The sequence below is a fragment of the Thamnophis elegans genome, chromosome 7, assembly GCF_009769535.1.
Source record: "Thamnophis elegans isolate rThaEle1 chromosome 7, rThaEle1.pri, whole genome shotgun sequence".
NCBI classification, from domain to species: Eukaryota; Metazoa; Chordata; class Lepidosauria; order Squamata; family Colubridae; genus Thamnophis; species Thamnophis elegans.
In genome coordinates this window covers 78,119,564-78,139,596 of record NC_045547.1, presented here as the reverse complement: position 1 = coordinate 78,139,596, position 20,033 = coordinate 78,119,564, and the positions used below count along the sequence as shown (strand labels likewise).

Below are 20,033 nucleotides of genomic sequence, written 5' to 3'. Positions count from 1 at the left end.
GAGTCAACCTTGAGCCTGGTGAGATTTGAACTGCCAAATTGCAAGCAGTCAGCAGAAGTAGCCTGCAATACTGCACTGTAGCTACTGCACCATTGTGGCGCAATTTAGAAAGTAAATTAAACAAGCAGCATTAAAAGCTGGGAGTTGAATCTCTTTATTGAATATCACAATAAAGCTAAATGTTTACACTAATAAAGACAACCACGTAAGTTGGAATGTCATTTTTTTAAAAAAGCTTCTACTAGGTCCAGCTACAACGCAATACTCCGCAGAAACAAACTTGTCGTCTTGAGGCTCATCTGAAAGATCCAAGCTTAGTTATAGGTCATGTATCGCGGGGTCGCGCTGAATTTGGCATAGGACTTGATGACTTTGTTCACCGCATCCAGGAAGTCCTTCTCGGTGGCAATTTTTCGCCTCGCTCGGATAGCGAACATACCCGCCTCTGTACAGACACTGCGGATTTCGGCACCTGGGGAGGGAATAAAAAAAATGGGATTTAAAAACAATCCCATTGAAGCTTAATAACAAAGCATGTGAGACAAAAACTATAATGGTAGGAAAACAGCCATGGTGGCGTAGTGGTTAGCATGCAGTATTGCAGGCAAACTGCCCACTGTCAGGAGTTTGATCCTGATCGGTTGAAGATTGACTCAGCTGACTCTGTAAACCGTTTAGAGAGGGCTGTAAAGCAGTGCCCCCCCCCCAAACATTTGGGGGACCTGTTCTGTGGAGACGGGTTTTTCTGGGGGGAGGCGGGGCTCCGTGCATCCCACGGGCAGCCCTGTTGCTGGCATGTCATGGACTGGTGCCATTCCACTGAGTGGGAATTGGGGATCCCTGCTGTAAAGCACAATGAAGCGGTATATAAGTCTTGAGTGCTATTGCTAACGTTTAACTTACCGGTGCTATTGGGACACAGCCGAGCCAGCAATTCGAACCTTATGTCTCTTTCAACGCTCATGGAACGGGCATGGATTTTGAATATATGAGTTCTTCCCTAAAGAAAAAAAGAAAAAGAAAGAAAAGAACCAGGATTTGGTTATGAGAAGCATACATGAACTCAAAGGGGTTTAGCAAATGTTGAGCTCCCTTCAAGGCAGGTTCTCCTGGCTCAGATCAAGACGACTTGCCCTGCTCTTCCCAAGAAAAGCAAGACAGAGGGGTTTTGAGCATGCCGTTGTGTGCAACTGAGGATGAGTAGTGCGGTGGCCTAGAGGGGGAGCTCTCTCCTCACAATCGGGAGGCTGTGAGTTCGATCCTAGGTACAGGCAGATGTTTCTCTTTCTGGGCACAATGAGACTATATCTGAAAATACGAGTCAAGTCTTGACAGTAAGCTGTTCTGAGCAAAGATGAGACTAAGAGAATATATCTGCTGAGCAAAACTCCGTATTGGTGACACGAAAGGCATCCGGCCAGTAAACACTCTGCTAGCTCCATTCAGTTGCCCAAGGGATTATGGGGTTGTTAAATGACAAAACTGATGATTGTGTGCAAGTGAAGAATGGAAAACAGATCAGATGTGGGTAGGGGCGAATGAGTGTGGGGGTAGGTGGAACAACTATGTGAGAACCAGTTGGGTCAAAGCACCAGGCTAGAAAGTGGGAGGCTGTGAGTTCAAGTCCTGCCTCGGCCATGAAGCCAACTGGGTGACATTGGGCCCATCGCTCTGTCTCAGCCCAACCTACCTCAAGAGTTATTGTGGAGAAAATAAGAGCACGGGGATGTATTGGAGATGTTCACCACCTTGAATTATTTGGAATAAAGGTAGTCCTCGACTTACGGCAGTTCACTTAGTGAGTGTTGTTACAACGGCACTGAAAAAAGTAGTTTTTTCACACTTATGACCGTTGCAGCATCCCCATGGTCACGGGATCGAAATTTGGAGGATTGGCAACTGGTTCATATTTATGACATTTGCGGTGTCCTGGGGTGACGTGATCCACTTTTGCGGCCTTCTGACAAGCAACATCAAGGGGAAGCCGGATTCACTTAACAACCGGCTTACTAACTTAACAACTGCTGTGATTCACTTAACAACATTGGTAAGAAAAGTCATAAAATGGGGCAAAATGTACATAACAAATGTCTTTCTTAGCAATATAATTTTTGGGCTGAATTGCAGTCGTAAATCGAGGACTACCTGTAATAATAAAGGCGGATATCAATAAACAACCAATGACAGGTTCTACTCTTATTACCTCAGACTTGTGCAAGATTCTTAAGACGGAGGGAGAGAGAAAGACAAGCTCAAACTATTCACACCTAACATAGAATGTCCACCATTAATCTGAGGAAATTTGTCCTTTGAATGCGCAAAAAAAATGCTAAGTTTGCTCTTTTTACGAGGTACACAGCTCAGAGATGTTAATATGAAAAGTCTTTTTTCACCCAGTCACTCCGTTCTAATAAATATACAGGTAGTGCTCGACTTCCAACAGTTCATTTAGTGACCATTCAAAGTTACGAAATAAAGTGACATGACTGTTTTTCACACTTATGACTGCTACGCCCCCCCCCCCCCCGCCACCATGGACAGGAGATTTACATTCGGATGCCTGACAGGTTGTTCACATGTAACAAAGGTGGCAAGAACTCGTCAAATGGAGCAAAACTCAACAAACATCTCTTAGCAACATCAATTTTGGACTCAATGGGGTCGTTAGTTGAGGACTACCTGTATTGGTATACTATTCTTCATCATTGTCATCAACGTCATTATTATTTAAGAATAAAAGCATTCTAAACCTCCAAATCCGGTAAGCTAAATTCAATCTTCCTATCTAATCTTCCAGGCCTCATCAATGCTGGATCGAGGGTATCCGGCCTGTTGGTTGCCATCAACACTTTGATATTCCCTCTCGGATCAAAGCCATCCAGTTGGTTGATCAATTCCAGCATTGTGCGCTGGACTTCATTGTCTCCTCCGGCCCCATCATCGAAGCGAGCACCTAAAAATTAAAAACAAGCACTTTAGAACGATATCCTGACTGAAGAGGTTAACTAAAATCCAGGCAAGATTTTGATCCCACACTGTCGACACCGATTGCTGGTGCTGGTTATTTTACAGATGAATTAAGAGCAAATCAGAGCAACTTCCGGTAGATGTTGCGGCACCTTTCAGACACAGGAGAACAGGGCTCCGTTCCCTGTGCTGAATTTTCTTGTTTGTGGGCTCCATGAGGGGCCAAAGCCACCCTGTAGGGGTGGTGAAGCAAAGAGGGGCATCCTGCCCCTCTTTTGGTCAAGGAGAGTCGCAGCTCTCCTGGAACCCCCTGGTTCACTTTCCCTCTCAACCACCAGAAGAGGCAGCCAAAGCTACAGATGGCTGCCACAAAGCTGGGACAACCGATGACCATCTGAGACTGGTGCTGGAGCGAAGCAGGTGAATGGTGCCTGGATCTGGGGGAGAGGATATTTTTAAAATCAGACCAAGGGCTAGCTATTCAGAGAAAGAGAAGGGGAAAGGAAGCAACAGTTTTCCCGAAGATGCTTTTTTAAGAGGCAACTGGACTTTCCGGTTTTTCTTTGAAGACGTTTCACTTCTCATCTGACTGGATGGTGGGGAATGGAAGGATTTATAGTCTGGTCATTTGCATTCTTTTTAGAGTCATTGAAGCCACTTGGAGGTTTATCTGTGTCCTCAGGATCGCATCAACAACTCTCCAAAAATGCAAATGACCAGCTGCAAGGCATATAAATCCTTCCATTCCCCACCATTCAGTCAGAGCTGAAGAAGCTTCTTGGATGAGAAGCAAAATGTCTCCAAAAAACCCCCCAGAAAAGTCCAGTTGCCTCTTTAAAAAGCACCTTTGGGACAACCATGACCTGGATGACTGATAATCTCTGTAGACAGAAGCAGAGTTTTATTTACATCATTAAAAACAAAGAAGAATCACAGTCAATGTGTCCAGGAGATTCAAGAAATTCAAATCAGCATGAAGATTTATTGCAAGCTTGCGTTCTCTGCAAGAATGTGGCCAAGCGACTGTTAAGGGAAGAAGAGCAGGAGATAAGAGAGGCATTGGACTGAGATCTCTTATGGGTGTGGAGGGACTCATGACTTAGGATGCCTCCAACTCCTCTCTTGGGCTCAGCCTAGTCATCCCCCCAGAAAATGTTGTATGAAGAAATATATGTCAACACCAACCTCCAATAGCATCAATTTCATCGAAGAAGATGAGGCACGCTTTTTTAGTCCTTGCCATTTCAAACAGCTCCCGAACCATTCGAGCACCCTATATAACCAGAAAGGAGGAAAAGGTGAATATATATTCACCTTTCAAGCTATTTAGCTCTCTATTTCAAGCTATTTAGCTCTCATCAGCTAGCCATACCCTTACTGGGATTTGAACCTGGGCTATATTACATACTAGGCAGACATCTTAGCCATTAGACCACAGGCTCTTATCCGTTATCAGCAAAGCCAGGGTGAAAGGTATCTATTAGATTTTTTATTTTTACAACCCCCGGTATGCCCAAATATGGGAGAAAGAGCACTACTTCCATTCTCTGTCCTTTGGCTCGTCACAAGAGACCAGGCAGAAACCCAATATTTTTACTGTTGCCTTTTTGTTAGCACAAATACAACAAAATGTAACAAAAAGGCAACAGTAAAAATATTGGGTTTCTGCCTGGATGGTCTCTTGTGACGAGCCGAAGGACAGAGAATGGAAGCAGTGACCTTCCTCCCATATTTGGGCATACCGGGGGTTGTACAAAAAATCTCACACACACACACACACACACACATACATACATACAGACATACATATTCGTCTGTGGCCTGATCTTTTATGCCAATTACAATTTCAAAAAATGGATCCCACATTATTTTACTTGAACCAATGGAATTGCTTGAGATCATTTCCAAACATAAAGTTCCATTTGTTGCAGAATCCCCACATCCAACATGAAGATCACAATCATCGGAGTTGGAAGGGACCTTGGAGGTCTTCTACTCCAACGCCCTATTCAAGCAGGAAACCCCATACCATTCCAGACAAATAGCTATCCGCAGACTTTTCTTAAACACCTCCAGTGATGGAGCACCCACGACTTCTGAAGGCAAGGCATCCCACAGGTTGGAATTTTCATGTACACTTTTCTTAATAAATACGGTTTTGAGTACATGTGTACATTGTCATGATATTCCAGCATTCCTCATTCAGTCATACAACAGAGCAGACAAGGGGGAGGGAAAATCCATCGAAACAAAATCACATTCTATAAATAGGGAACCTGTAACATTCTGCACCAGTGAGAAAACAGAAAGATGTAGATGATCTCGAGCAGTAGTTCTCAATCTTAGTTGCTTGAAGATGGGTGGAATTCAACTCCCAGAATTCCTCCAGACAGCATGGGATTTCTGGGAGTTGAAGTCCACCAAAAAGGCAAGGTTTGAGAAACGCTGATTGAGAGTGTAGCCCGTTGTGGCCTGCCAGCAGAACTGGTGGCATACTCAGGCAGTGAGGAGGTTGGGGAGGAACATGGGCCAGTCCTGGAGTCCGGGGAAGGCTCTGATGAGAGCTCCGTGTCGGAGGCAGAGAGGGGGCCAGGGCCATCCAACAGTTATCAGCTGCCTTCGGATTCAGAGATCAGTGGAGCAGAAGAACAGCTAGAGCCTCTTCCCAATGTGCGCATGCGCAGAGCTGCCAGGAGATGGGAACAGCTAAGGAACAAGGGCCGACTCGGGAGCAAAGGCACAGATGGATGGTGAATGGCCCCTCCCATAGGGAATTAAGAGGAGCAAAAGGGGGGTGGAGTTTGCAGGAGACAATTAGTTTGCTTAATTAGTGTGAAGATTTGTTCGCGACTCTCCGAGATTCCTTGCTAAGTATTTTCTGGTACAGCGTGGCGTTTGGAAGATATCGGCCTGGCAGCTCTCCAAGCCTGATAAGGTCTGTGGTTATAAATTTACCCTTGAAAGACTGCCGGGACTTGCTGGATGTTAATGAGAGGAATTCACATTTGCTTAATAAAAAGGGCATTTTGTCGGGACAAGGAGTCTGCTTCGTGATTTGGTGAACCCAAGGCCAGAACATAGCCAAGCATTAAATACAACAGAATCCAGCTTGCAAGGTATTCCTTTGGTGTTCTCCATTACCTCTCCCACGTATTTCTGCACCAGCTCAGACCCAATCACTCGGATGAAGCAAGCATCCGTCCTGTTAGCGACAGCTCGAGCACAGAGAGTTTTGCCTGTCCCAGGTGGGCCAAAGAGAAGGACGCCTTTGGGAGGTTCAATCCCAAGATTGACAAATCGTTCGGGCTGTAATCATAGGGGGAGAAAAGAGAAAAAGAGAGAGAGAGAAAAAACCCAAAGAATCGAGATTAAAATCTCTAGAATGGTCACGATTCCATCATCGACTTCTACCACCCAATACACCGGAGCAGAGAGCTTGCCAGAAAGAGCCAAAAACTGCCGTAAGGTTATTAACTGAAATGCTATCAATGAAGGGTCACAAACCTTTTCCGTTTTTAAAGAGATGGAATAACAGAGTTGGCAAAAGTCTTACCTACAGGTAATCCTTAACTCACAACCATTCATTTAGTGCAGTGTTTCTCAACCTTGGCGACTTTAAGTCCTGTGGACTTCAACTCCCAGAATCCCCCAGCCAGCTATGCTAGCTATGCTGGCTGGGGGATTCTGGGAGTTGAAGTCCACAGGACTTAAAGTCGCCAAGGTTGAGAAACACGGGTTTAGTGACTGTTCAAAGTTACAATGGCATGGGAAAAAAATGACTTATGACCACTGTTCACACTTCTGACCGTTGCAGGATCCCCCCTCCCCCCATGGTCACATAATCAAAATTTGGGTGCTTGGCAACTGGCACGTATTTATGATGGTTGCACTGTCCTGGGGGGGGGGGTCATGTGATCACAATTTGTAATCTTCCGACAAGCAAATTTAATGGGGGAAGTCTGATTTGCTTAACAACGGGAGTGATTTCTTTAACAAGTCGGAAGTCAATGCTACTTCCCCCCCCCCTTCTCTTTCCTCACCTCTCTTTCCCTTTTCCCTCCCCACTGCTTTCCTATTTACTTTGTACTTTGTATTTTACATTACTTTATAACTCAATTAAAAAATGCCTAGAAATAAAGATGGTTGGCAGTGGCTTTTGGCTTCGTTCTCCTTGCAAACCAACATTAGAAGCCAGCCACCAACCTTGGCATCTAAACCTGTTTTGTTTAGGAGAGGGACAGAGGTAGGTTTCACACAATTTTACCGCCGGTTCACTGCGCACCAAAAATGTGAGTGTATGTGCATGGTATTTTGCTCGCACACTTTCTGCCCATGTGCGCGGCCTTCCGTGCATGTGATTTGCTTGCACGCAGGGCTTGCACACATGCGCGCAGCTTAGAAAAAATGTAGTTAAATAGGATGGCACAGAGCCGGGGCAGGCCCAGGGTGGGTTCACCCACAGGTCGCCACTACTGGTTCACTTGAACCGGTCCAAACCGCCTGAATACCACCACTGGATAGGAACAAGCCACTGGGCCTTCTAAAGATGCCCAATAAACAAGATGCAGAAGGAGCACCCACAATTTACGCCTTTCGGCTGGCCGAAGCCGAATTTATTGCGTAGTCCAATTTAAAATAGAAGGAAAAGGTTTCATCCTCACGTGAAGCAAGGGGGTCTCCACCACCTCTCTCAGCTTCTCAATCTGCTCTTTGCATCCTCCCACGTCGCTGTACGTGACATCCGGTTTTTCCTCCACCTGCGTGAGAAAACAGAGGTCCGTTAGGCAGTCGGAAATCTTGCAGATTCTTCCGGGTGAAAAACCACCGATGGGAAAAGTTGTGGAAAAACCAAGAAGAATCAAGAGGTGTCTTCACCTGCATCATAGTCACCGTCGGGTCGATCTTTGGAGGTAGGGGGATGTGGATCTGATATTTGTTTCTGTCCACGCTGCATAAAGAAATGGGGAAAAACCGCTTGTTTTGAATATGTCTTTTTTAAAGCTCAAAACATCCCTCTGGCATGTTAAGAAAATGACGGCATGCAGAATATTGACATATAACAGAACATAACTAACTGAATGGCAAAACGTCTATCCGGGTTCCCAGTAACACCCCCAACAAAAAGACCAATTGGCCGGAGCCCATGCGTGTGTCAGAAACCGGAAGATCATCTTCCTGGCGCACGCATGCGCACTGGGCAGCTGCTCTTCCAGTTTCCGGCACTCTCGCGCATATGAAGACCAGCTGACCAGCACACCGGAACCTGGAACAGCAATGGGCAATGGCTCGCATGCCCGGAGAAATGCGTGCCATAGGTTTGCCATCTCGGATCTATACGATGCTTATAGAAATGACTGCCAGTTCCAGCTAGATGTTTCAATAATTATAGAGCTGGGTTGCATTTTGCACCCCAATGAGCATAAGAAAACAGAGGGAGACGGTAACTGGTTCAATCCCAGGGAGAGTAAAGCCAACTCACCCAACTCTCATTCCTTCTTCAATGTCGGTGGGGGCCACTTGGTCACTGAGATCCACCACAAACTTGGCAAATTGTTTAACATTGATAATGTACTTGGGGTCCTCCGAATCCGCGTTGATTATCTTTGTACACCTAATCCAGAGAGAAAAGGAGTTGGTAAAACAAATACAATTCAACCTGCCAGCATTCAGCCAAGTATCATTCACAGCCGGTTTTTATTCTTCTTCAAATGGTTCGTTGCAATGGTCAGCCAGGTGTTCAGACTGGATTCGGCATTTTTGAGCACTTATCAAGTCCTTTCTAAGGACCTGGGGATAAGTACATGTTTGACAGTATTAAAGCTATCGTCACAGGAGGTAAGTGTCTACTGTCCAGTTGGCGAATCCAGAAAAAGAAACTCCTGGAACATTATTTTTTACCAAGAGTATAAAACTTTACTGAATAAACCACACTGGCACAGAAGAAGCAAAACCAGCTCTGTGTTTCCTGTGCAAAAGCAAGCATAGTTAATCCCCCGTTTTCTCTATGGGCCACTCACAGTCCATTAAGTCCACCAATCACTTCTGTTCATTTTGTTATGCGAAACAGCCAGCCACGCTGGGACATCTACTCGGTGTGTCCTTGAGATGCTGGCAATGTCTCATGGAAGCCGACAGATGCTTGGATACCATTCTCCCACCCTCCCATTACACACACACACACACGTTATTGTTAAACTGCGAGCGAAGCAAAAACGTAGGTGAAAATACGAGTCAGTCTTGACAATAAGCTGTTCTGAGCAAAGCTGAGACTAAGAGAATATATCTGCTGAACAAAACTCCGCATTCGGTGACAGGAAGGGCATCCGGCCAATAAACACTCAGCTCCATTCAGTTGCCCAGACTCCACCCGCAAGGGATTATGGGGGGGGTCATTAAAAGGAGATGATGACTTAAGATAATTTCACTCTTCAACAAGAAGTAAAGGTTATACACAAAGGATTGAACGCTCTTCCTTTTGATAAGAGCTTGGCTAAATCAGCGACTGAATAAAAAATTTGTTATTTATTATGAGCTTATGATATACCTGGCCACCTGTAGCGGCTGCTCGCTTTGAAGAGTTTGTTTATCAGCAGCTAAATCCCACAGGGCAGGTGGTGCCAGGCCAGTATCTGATTCTTTAATGCCTACAGGGGGAAAAAACAAAAGACACAAGGAGCCATTTTGCCATATAAACCAACACAATATATATTCAAGCATTAGCTTACTGCAACAAATTTACAACTTGTAAGTCAGCTCAAACGGGACAGAAATAAATCTTCTTTTAAAGTCAGGGCTAGAGTAGGGTCAAAAGAAGAGGGGGGGGGTGTCTTCAAACTTGCCCACATTAAAAGACTTGGGGACTTCAAACCCCAGAATTCCTCAAGCCTTAAAATGGGCAAATTTGGAGAGCCTTGGTCAAAAGCGATGGTGGGGAGAAGGATGGGTGGAAAGGGCCAATCTAAAAAAAAAAAAAAGCAGCATATAGGCTCCACCCCTTTTATGCAACTCTGGCGATGTCACTCACACATTCCCAAAGGGGCGGAGCTTATGGCATGATGCTGCTTTCGTCATTTGGATGAGGGCAGAGGTAGGTGCCTGCTGTTGCGGCCCGCCAGAGGAGCTGACAGCAGACTCGGACAGTGAGGAGGTTGGGGAGGAACACGGGCCAGTCCTGGAGTCTGGGGAAGGCTCTAATGAGGGCTCTGTGTCGGAGGCAGAGAGGGGGCCAGGGCCGTATGGCAGTTATCAGCTGCCTTCGGAGTCAGACATCAGTGAGGCAGAAGAACAGCTGGAGCCTATTCCCAGTGTGCGCATGCGCAGAGTGGCCAGACACAAAGGGAACAGCTAAAGAGCAGGGATTAACTTGGGAATAAGGCCACAAGTGGAGGATGAATGGCCCCTCCCAGAGGAAATAAAAGAGGAGCGAAAGGGGAGTGGAGTTTGCAGGAGACAATTCGTTCGCTTCATTGATTCGTGACTAAGACTCCTTGCCAAGTTTTGCAGATATCGGCCTGGCAGCTCTCCACGCCAGAGAAGGTCTGTGACTTGGGAGGTCTGCAGGGTGCAAAAACGTTTTTTTTTAAATTATTATTATTTGCCTCTTCAAAATCTTGGTGCGTCTTATAGTCCGGTGCGCCTTATACTCTGAAAAATATGGTACCTGGCATCCCAAACGGGCCGCGTGGAGACTCCTGGGAGGGGAGGGGTGGGCAGGGCCAGCCACGGGTGGGATTTGTGGGTTCTCGGAACTGGGCAGTTGAAGAAATACTTTCATTTGTTTTTAGTTTTTCTTCTTTAACCTTCCTTCCCCCTTGTGAGTTTTTCTGACACAAATGACAGAATAACCCTTAGAAAATTCAGCACTTGGGACTGACTGTCCAGGCCAGCATCCGATAGATTACTGCTCCTAAAAGCACTATAAAAGAAATATTTTTTTAAAAAAAAAAGTACCTGTGAGTTCGTTAATTTTCTTAAGCAACTGTTGAATATCATCTTCCACTTGTTTGATTTGCCTCGAGTAGGTGCTCTGGCCCTGAATTTGAAAAAGATTTACGGAGTTTGAGGGAAATGAGGAATATTTCTGTCACAAAGGTGGCAACTGTTCCTTTTTTTTTTCTTCGAAGACTTTTCGCTTCTCATCCAAGAAGCTTCTTCAGCTCTGACTGAGATGGCTGGGAATGGAAGGATGTATACCTGCAGGCAGCTGGTCATTTGCATCCTTTTGGAGAGTCGTTGAGGCGACCCTGAAGACACAGACAAACCTCCAAGTGTCCTCAAGGACCCTCTAAAAGGATGCAAATGACCAATTGTCTGCAAGGAGTCTAAATCCTTCCATTCCTCACCATCCAGTCAGAGCTGAAGAAGCTTCTTGGATGAGAAGAGAAATGTCTTCAAAGAAAAAATTAGAACAGTTGCTACTGGAAAAAAAACACCTTTGGGACAACCATGACCTAGAATGATTTAAAAAATCTCCACAGACATTTGTGTTACCACCACCTTCTACAATCTATCCAAATTCCTGCGATTTAAGACTATCTTTACTAAGTCGATCACCGTCTAACCCCGGTCAATTGCAAATGGTTCTTTTTCCCAGCTTCGACACTAAATATTAAGGAATAAAGCTGAGATTCCATCCAACGTTTATTTAATGCTTATTAAGACCTATATTCAGTAGAATATGATTTCGTAATATTTTCCAGCAGGCATTCTGAAAAAGATCAAAGGAGTGGTGCCGTGGCCTAGAGGTGGAACTCTCGTCTCGCAATCAGGAGGCTGTGAGTTCAATCCTTAGCAGAGGCAGATAGTTCTCTCTCTGGGCCCAATGAGAAAGTATCCGTTGAACAAAACTCCTCACTGGCAACAGGAAGGGCATCCGGCCATTAAAACACTCTGCTAGCTCCATTCAGTTGCCCAGATTCCACTCTGCAGGGAATTATGGGGTTGTTAAACGATGATGATTATCAAAAAGATCAAAGCTCATGAGAAAACTAAAACATATAGACAACCTTGCTGCACACATCCTTCATTAAACCTGCTGGAAGCCACCCAGAGTCGCTTCAAAACGATATGGGTAGCAAATCAATTTCATAAATAAAGAAAGAAATAAAAATTGCAGACATAGTGAGTTCTACCCCTTTTTATGGCACCCAAACAGGACTTAGGTATTAAAATTAATTGAATCATTTCTAAAGAAAAACAGTGTTTTATGGTAGTTACGATCTGCTAGGCAAAATGACAAAAAAGTAAATCCCAGATTTATCAGGAAAGAATTTAGATTTCATGGATTAAACAGGATGTTATGTCTATGTTTTTGAACATACATCCAGAAACTCACTGCAAGAATCTTTGAACTATGTTTAATTTGGTAAAAGACCATCTATATTTAACTGTCTCTTTTTTACTAGCTGGATACCTGTGCTTTGCAACGAAATTATGTGATCAGGCAATGCAGGAAAAAATCCGGTTCAATCCGTTGGCTCAGTGGTGGTCGGTGATTGAAACAGATAACAGAATATCGCTCCCGCCACTTTGAGTCCGGAAGCAGTTCCGTAGATGGAAGGCATAGACATTTTTGTTGAGGTACCAACATTTAGTATTGTAAGGAGCCTCAGACCTCTCCTGAGTGAAGGAGTGGAACGTCTGCCAGTTTGAACTGAGGTAACGGAATGTGAGGTAACTGGCAGTTGGAACAGAGTTCTTTTCAGGTGGGAAGAGGGAGTAGAACTCCTTAGCTTCAGAGCATGTTCATTACTGTATAAGAAACACTAAAGATCTCATGCTCATTTTGAAAAATCCTTTCTTAGCAAGCACCTAGAAGCTAAGAGTAACATACATGCCAAATTTCCAGTTTGTAGGCTTTACGGTTCTGGAGATTTCGTGATGATGCGTGAGTGGTATTTCGCTTTTATTTATATAGAGATTCCTCTTCTACACTCCAACTACAATCTCTGTGTGTCTATGGTAGGTATAAAAGAAAATTCAGAGGAAAATATTCTATACCTCTGAAGTTGGAAAATGAACAAAGAAAACATATTTGACAAATGTATGTTCCTGATCATACATGTATCAACCAGAAACTCACTGCAAGAAACTTTGGACTATATTTAATTACTTTTTCTTAGTAAAAGACTGTCTTTTTTAATTCCTCTTTCCCCTTCTAACTACAATTCTGTGTGTGTGTGTATATATATAAAAAATACGCTGAGGACAATACTCTATGCATTTAAAGATAGAAAGTGGATCAAAACATATTTAAAAATTAAAATCGGGTCTTTAAAAGGCCATAAAGCATTTTCTCAATTAAAGTTACCAAAAAAAAAGTGTTAGAAAATATGAATGTGAATATTCCTCTAGAAACTCTATCAATTTGTTTAATGCAGATGCTTCCTAAATATTTCATTATGACCAGTTCTTAAAAGTAATGCTGGAAATGCTACATGGAGTACTTACATAGGTTTTCAACAGGGCGATATCACCTTCATCCAAAGCTGAGAGACATAACAGAGAGAGTTTACAGAGAGAGTTTAGAAAAATAAAGAAATGACGTTTTACTTTGTTTCTCAATAGAAAACCAGATTATTACAGTCAGTCCATTTTATCATCAGTACTCATACAACCTTAAAGAACAACAACAACAAAAATCATTGAACATTTAAACTCAGTTAGTGAGGACTGACCCGCTACCTCCACTGGAAAATTTAAAAATAAATAAATATGCTCTACTAATGGCAAACAAAACAGAGTTTTTTACATTATTTAAGCATCTTGAGATCTCACTTTTGCCAAGACAATAAAATTATGAGGGGTCCTTGGTGCTCTCTGAGCTTGCTTGTTTCCTTGCAGATGTTTCATGGCCCAAACTAGGTAATATCATCAGCGCTGATGATGTTACCTACTATGGTAATGAAATGTCTGCAAGAAAATGAGCAAGCTCAGAGAGCACCAAGGACCTCTCATTTCAACCTGGAGCTACAAATGTTCTCCTTTATTGCTTCTATGTCTGTCTGTCTGTCTATCATCTATCTACCTACCTACCTATCCATGTATCATCTATCCACCACCTATATCTCTCTACTATCTAGCATTGATGATGTTACCTAGTATGGTAATGAAACGTCTGTAAAAAAACAAGCAAGTTCAGAAAAGCACCAAGGACCCCCCGTTTCTGCCCTGAGCTGCACATATTCTCCTTTATTGCCTCTATATCTCTCTGTCTGTCTTATCTATCTACTTACCTACCTATCCATGTATCATCTATCCATCACCTATCTATCTCCACTATCTACTATTTAGCACTGATGCAGTTACTTAGTATGGTAATGAAACGTCTGCAAGAAAACAACCAAGCTCAGAGAGCACCAAGGACCCCTCATTTCAACCCTGAGCTAAGAATATTCTCCTTTATTGCCTCTCTCTCTCTCTCTCCATCTACCTACCTACCCATGTATCATCTATCCATCACCTATCAATCTCTACTATCTACCTACTATCTAGCACTGATGATGTTACCTAGTATGGTGATGAAACATCTGCAAGAAAATAAGAGCTCAGAATGCACCAAGCACACCTTATGTCAACCCTTAGTTACAATATTGTCCTTTATTACCTCTATATCTATCTATCCATCCATACACCCACCTCCCTATCCACATATCCATTATGTATCTCTACTACCTACCTACCATCTAGCACTGATGATGTTACTTAGTATGATAATGAAACGTCTGCAAGAAAACAAGCAGAGAAAACCAAGGACCCCTCATGTCAACCCCAAGCTACAAATATTCTCCTTTATTTCCTCTACATCCACCTATCCATGTATCATCTATCCATCACCTATCAATCTCTACTATCTATCTACTATCTAGCACTGATGATGTTACCTAGTATGGTGATGAAACGTCTGCAGGAAAACAACCAAGCTCAGAGAGCAGCAAGGATTCCTCGCGTCAACCCTGAGCTACAAATATTCTCCTTTATTTAGTACAGTAAAATTATGCTGTACGTCCCAATCTCTGTCTAGCTTTGTTTCTCCCATGATGCAGTTTTGAACTACCATCCAACCCAAACTCTAACAAGGTTTAAACGGAGTTGACAGTTCCTTCTGCAGGACGAGAGTTACAAGTAAACACGGATTTAATTCTATAAATGCCTTTCGTTTTTCAGCTTAGCCAGCAAATCCCAGTTTTTATCTCTTGGGGCGACTTGCATGATTCGAAGGAGCCCCGCCAAAGTGTCTGGATGAATGGAGACGCGTGTTTCCATTATCCAGCCTCTTTGGCCGCATTCACACAACACACGCCAGACCCGTGTTTAGGCTATTTCAACCCACTTTCCAAGAAACCGAATCACCGACTGGCTTCCCACCACACGTGAAGCAGCCCAAGCAAGCAAGCTTGCCGTACACGCATCTTTATGGACCCGAGCCGGTTATAAAATAGAGTCGTGTGAACGCAACCGCCTTATAAAGGAGCCAGGGTTACGCGTTACGCCTGGGTGAGGCTCTTTACCACGGATAGGCTTGTCCTCCTTCTCCTCCTCTTTGGTTTTGCGCTGATCGGCCCCCAAATAATCCGGCATCGCGGCTTCCCAACGGCCGGCTCAAACCCCGATAGCCAAACCCGGTTTATTCCTCGGTCTCTCTGATGCACATGCGCAGATGTTCCCGAACCAGCTCTTGCATTACGCAGCACCTCGCCTTTCTTTCCTTCCGCGACTGGGAGGAAACGTCCCGCCGGAAGCAGCGCGCGGGGGAAGCAAATGGAGGTCGGACCTACTCTATGATCCTTCTCTTCCTCCTCCCCCCCCCTTTCCCTGGACAAATGGCAGTTATGCTATTTAATAAGAAGATAGAAGACGATAGAAGATAGAAGAATGTGATTGTGTGCCTATAGAGAGAGATCTTATTAACACACTGTGCTCTTTCTTTTTCATATTTTAAATCATCAATGCCTTTAGAGCTTCCCTCGCTTATATAATGTAACCAATAACAGATTGACGAGAGTTGGAAGGGACCTTGTAGGTCATCTAGTCCAACCCTGCCGCCTGTATCTAGAGACACAGAACACAATTATATAGTTGCGTGTAAATACATATGTATTACAGTGTATACAGGTAGTCCTAGAGTCCTAGACTTAAGAACACAATTGAGCCCAACTGTCTCATATTTAAATGGTTCTCCACTAGAACTCAAAGATCCCTTTTGTTTGGGGTATCATTAACACTTAATGAAATGCCTTCCCTGGAGAAGGATGTAGCAAAATTTTCAAAATTTGAACTGAAATCTAATCTTGTAATGGGGAGGATGTATGTCTGATTGTGAACACAGAGATCTAGACACCTATCTCTAGATACACGGACACAAATTGTATAGATTGTATATGTGTACACACATATATACTAGTGTGTATGTATGTGTCTGTATATACGAGAGATAATTTGATATTTAAATATTCAAGATATATAATAACAGAGTTAGAAGGGACCTTGGAGGTCTTCTAGTCCAACCCCTTGCTCAGGAAGGAAACCTTACGCCATTCCAGACAAAGTGTTGTCCAGTCTCCTCTAGAAAACCTTCAGTGATGAAGCAGCCACAACTTCAAGAGGCCATTTGTTTCACTGGTTAATTGTTCCAACTGTCAGGAAACTTCTCCTTAATTCTAGGTTGTTTTTCTCCTTGATTTGTTTCCATCCATTGTTTCCTCTCCTTCCTTCTCCTCCCCCCCCCCCCAATTTTTCCTCCTTTTGCTTTTATTCAAACTCTTCCAGTGGGGAAAGAGGGAGAGATACAGAGAGAGAGAGAAAGAGAGGGAAGGAGAAAGAAAGAAAAAGAAATAGAGAAAGAAAAAGAGAGACAGAGAGAAAGAATATATATGGAAAGAGAGAGGAAAGAAACAAAAATAGAAAAAGAAGCAGAATGAAATAGAAAGAAAGAATACACACACACTCACACACACAGAGAGGGAGAGGGAGAGAGAGAGAAATCATATAGAAAGATAGAGAGGGGGAAAGAAGGAAGGAAAGAAAAATAGCGAAAGAAATAAAAATAGAGAGAAAGAAATAGAAAGATATATGTGTGTGTGTGTATGTATATATGTATGTAGAAAGAGAAAGAGAGAGAGAGAGAGAGAGATCATATAGAAAGATAGCGAGAGGGGGAAAGAAGGAAAGAAATAAAAATAGCGAAAGAAATAAAAATAGAGAGAAAGAAATAGAAAGATATGTGTGTGTATGTATGTAGAGAGAGAGAGAGATCATATAGAAAGATAACGAGAGGGGGAAAGAAGGAAGAAAAATAGAGAAAGAAATAGAGAAAGAAATAAAAATAGAGAGAAAGAAATAGAAAGGTGTGTGTGTGTGTAGAGAGAGAGAGAGGGTGGGAGGGAGAGAGGGAGGGAAGGAAATAAAAATAGAAAAAGAAAGAGAAAGAAAAATAGAAATAGAAAGAAAAAGAGAGAGAAAGAATATAGAGAAAAAAGAGAAAATGTAAAAAAGAAAATATAGAGAGAGAAAGAAAGAAGAAAGGAAGGAAGGAAGGAAGGAGAGACCGCTTTCCTGCAATCACACACCCCCCCCCATTCCATCAACCACCCCGCCCACCCGCGACCTCGCCTGCCCCCAGAAGGGAGGGGAGAGAAAGCCGCGTTGACCTTACGACCCGGAAGCACTGCCCGGGCCCTTCCACGCGCCGGCACCTGGCAACCCGTGAGCAGGGCCGAGCGATCCCGGCGAGCCCAGCCATTGCCGACGCCGCCGGTCGAGATGCTTCGCGGGGCGCCCGAAGGCCAGGCCACGGCCGTCACCAGAGCCTTGTCGGCCGGTACGTGCCGCCTCCGCCCGCCGGTCGCTCACCGAGCGGGAGACGCCCGGGCAGGGGAGGGCGAGGGGGGGGGCAACCCCCGCTTGGGACTGGGGGTGCTGAGCGAGCGGCCTGGGCTCTGGGGAGGCGGAGGGGCGAGGGTTGGGGGGCTTCTGGGCAGCGCCTGGTCTTCCGGGTAGGGGTCCCTGGGGCTTCTTCCCTCCTCCTCCTCCTCCTCTTCCTCTCCTTGTCTGCTGTTGAATTCCACCCTGTTGAATTACAGGGACTCTACGGTTGAGGAGGCCTTGGGCTGGCCTTGCCTGGAGAGGGATAGGAGACCATGAAGAAATCCATTGGGAAGGAGCCCCTTCCCCACTGATATTAATACATTTATATGTTGTCTGTCTATCTGTCTGTCTGTCTATCTATCTATCTATCTATCTATCTATCTATCATCATCATCTCTCTCGTCTCTATATCATATATCAATCTCTCTGTATCTTAGCAATCATTTATTATCTATTTATATATCCATCTGTCTACATATATCTATCTATCTCATCTATCATCTCAATCTGTCATCTATCTCTAATCATCTATCCTCTTATCTATCATCGAAAGCTGTCACCTATCATCAACTTTTTCATCTTTCTTTCATCAAAATGTCATCTATAAACTATATCATCTCTCGCATCTCTTTATCATATATCAATCTCTATCATGTATCTATCATTTATCTAATATCATCTATCTATATATCTCATCTGTCTATATAGTATCTATCTGTATATCTATCTTATCTATCATCTCAATCTGTCATCTATCTCTAATCATCTATCCTCTTATCTATCATCGAAAGCTGTCACCTATCATCAACTTTATCATCTTTCTTTCATCAAAATGCCATCTATAAACTATATCATCTCTCGCATCTCTTTATCATATATCAATCTCTCTATCATGTATCCATCCATATTATCATCTATATATATCTCTCTCATCTGTCTATATAGTATCTATCTGTATATCTATCTTATCTATCATCTCAATCTGTCATCTATCTCTATCATTAAAATATCTATAAACTATCATCTATCTATCAATCATTTATTATCATCTATTTATATATCCATCATCCGTCTACATATCATATCTGTCTGTCTATCTGTCTATCTATCTATCTATCTATCTATCTATCTATCTATCTATCTATCTATCTATCTCCTCTGTCATCAAAATCTGTCACCTATCATCAACTTTATCATCTTTCTTTCATCAAAATGTCATCTATCATCTCTCGCATCTCTTTATCATATATCAATCTCTCTATCATGTATCCATTATTTATTGTAATTGTAATTTAATAAATTTATATGCTGCCCAATCCCATAGGACTCCCGGCGTCTTATCTATTATCATCTATCTATATATCTCTCATCTGTCTATATAGTATCTATCTGTATATCTATCTTATCTATCATCTCAATCTGTCATCTATCTCTAATCATCTATCTATCATTAAAATGTCATCTATAAACTATATCTATCGTCAAAATCTATCACCTATAATAATCAACTGTTTATCCTATCTATCTATCTATCTATCTATCTATCTATCTATCTATCTATCTATCTATCTATCTATCTATCTCTATATCTAGTATATATTTCATCTTATCTCTTTCATCTGTATATCAACTGTATATCTGTTTCTTTCTATATATCTATATCACATATATCATCTCTATATCATCTGTTATTTATCACCCATCTACTTATGTCATCCATCCATCCAGTTATCTAGCTAGCAAATCCATCCGCCCGTCCATCTCGCAGTTCAAGTGACTCTGAGTGGCTTATATCAAGATAATTTACCTGTCCAGAGGGGGTGCTTCCTTTCTCTCTTTTTGTGTTTGGCACTCGATGAAAAGAGGTCAGAATCAGACAACCTGAAACTTTTCAGGGGACTTGGATTCCTCATTTCCAAGCAGCAGGTTGTTCAAAGATAGTGCTAGAGCCTGGAGTTTGCTTCTCATGTTTGGCCCCTGAAATGTCTTGCGATGGAGAGAAAGAAGCAGAAACTCACACTTGCTTTAATTTCAGGCATGAATTGACCAAAGTGTGAATGTGCCTCTTTAGGTAATAAGGGAACACACTGTTCTTTTGGAAGAAGGGCATCTTTACAGCTTTCACACAAGAAGTTGTTTTTAATACTGCTAAGTTATTAGTTGTGTTCCATGTTCTCCTGCTTAACTGAAAAGTTATATAT

General features: G+C 43.0%; 2 protein-coding genes across 3 annotated transcripts in view; one reads left to right on the top strand and one right to left on the bottom strand.

The window, feature by feature from the left end:
- Positions 1–136: 136 nt before the first annotated feature.
- Positions 137–16,004, bottom strand: PSMC2 (proteasome 26S subunit, ATPase 2). Its single transcript, XM_032221533.1, has 12 exons — positions 15,477–16,004; positions 13,417–13,454; positions 10,918–10,999; positions 9,512–9,611; positions 8,447–8,578; positions 7,843–7,915; positions 7,629–7,724; positions 6,109–6,273; positions 4,153–4,240; positions 2,751–2,953; positions 904–1,000; positions 137–472 (listed from the first exon to the last, which is right to left on the bottom strand). Exons 1-12 carry the CDS (start codon positions 15,544–15,546, stop codon positions 315–317), a joined length of 1,302 nt encoding a protein of 433 aa, XP_032077424.1. The 5' UTR covers positions 15,547–16,004; the 3' UTR covers positions 137–314.
- A 1,624-nt stretch (positions 16,005–17,628) lies between these two features.
- The window catches only part of DNAJC2 (DnaJ heat shock protein family (Hsp40) member C2), a 31,002-nt gene continuing 28,597 nt past the window's right edge, over positions 17,629–20,033 (top strand). The window contains exon 1 of one of the 2 annotated variants that reach the window (XM_032221027.1): positions 17,629–17,785. In XM_032221027.1, coding sequence (XP_032076918.1) covers positions 17,728–17,785 — 58 coding nt within the window. In that variant the 5' untranslated portion in view covers positions 17,629–17,727. The remainder of the gene's footprint in view (positions 17,786–20,033) is intronic. The other variant, XM_032221026.1, reaches the window with a different exon arrangement.

What these genes read in the sequence shown, in the direction of transcription:
- PSMC2 (XM_032221533.1), bottom strand. Translation starts at nt 15,546, where the DNA reads ATGCCGGATTATTTGGGGGCCGATCAGCGCAAAACCAAAGAGGAGGAG. An exon ending in CAGCCGCTACAGGTGGCCAG is followed by an intron (nt 8,579 to 9,511) that starts GTATATCATAAG and finishes TCTCTGGATTAG; the next exon opens with GTGTACAAAGATAATCAACG. An exon ending in TTAGCTTACCGGATTTGGAG is followed by an intron (nt 1,001 to 2,750) that starts GTTTAGAATGCT and finishes TTTTTTCTTTAG; the next exon opens with GGAAGAACTCATATATTCAA.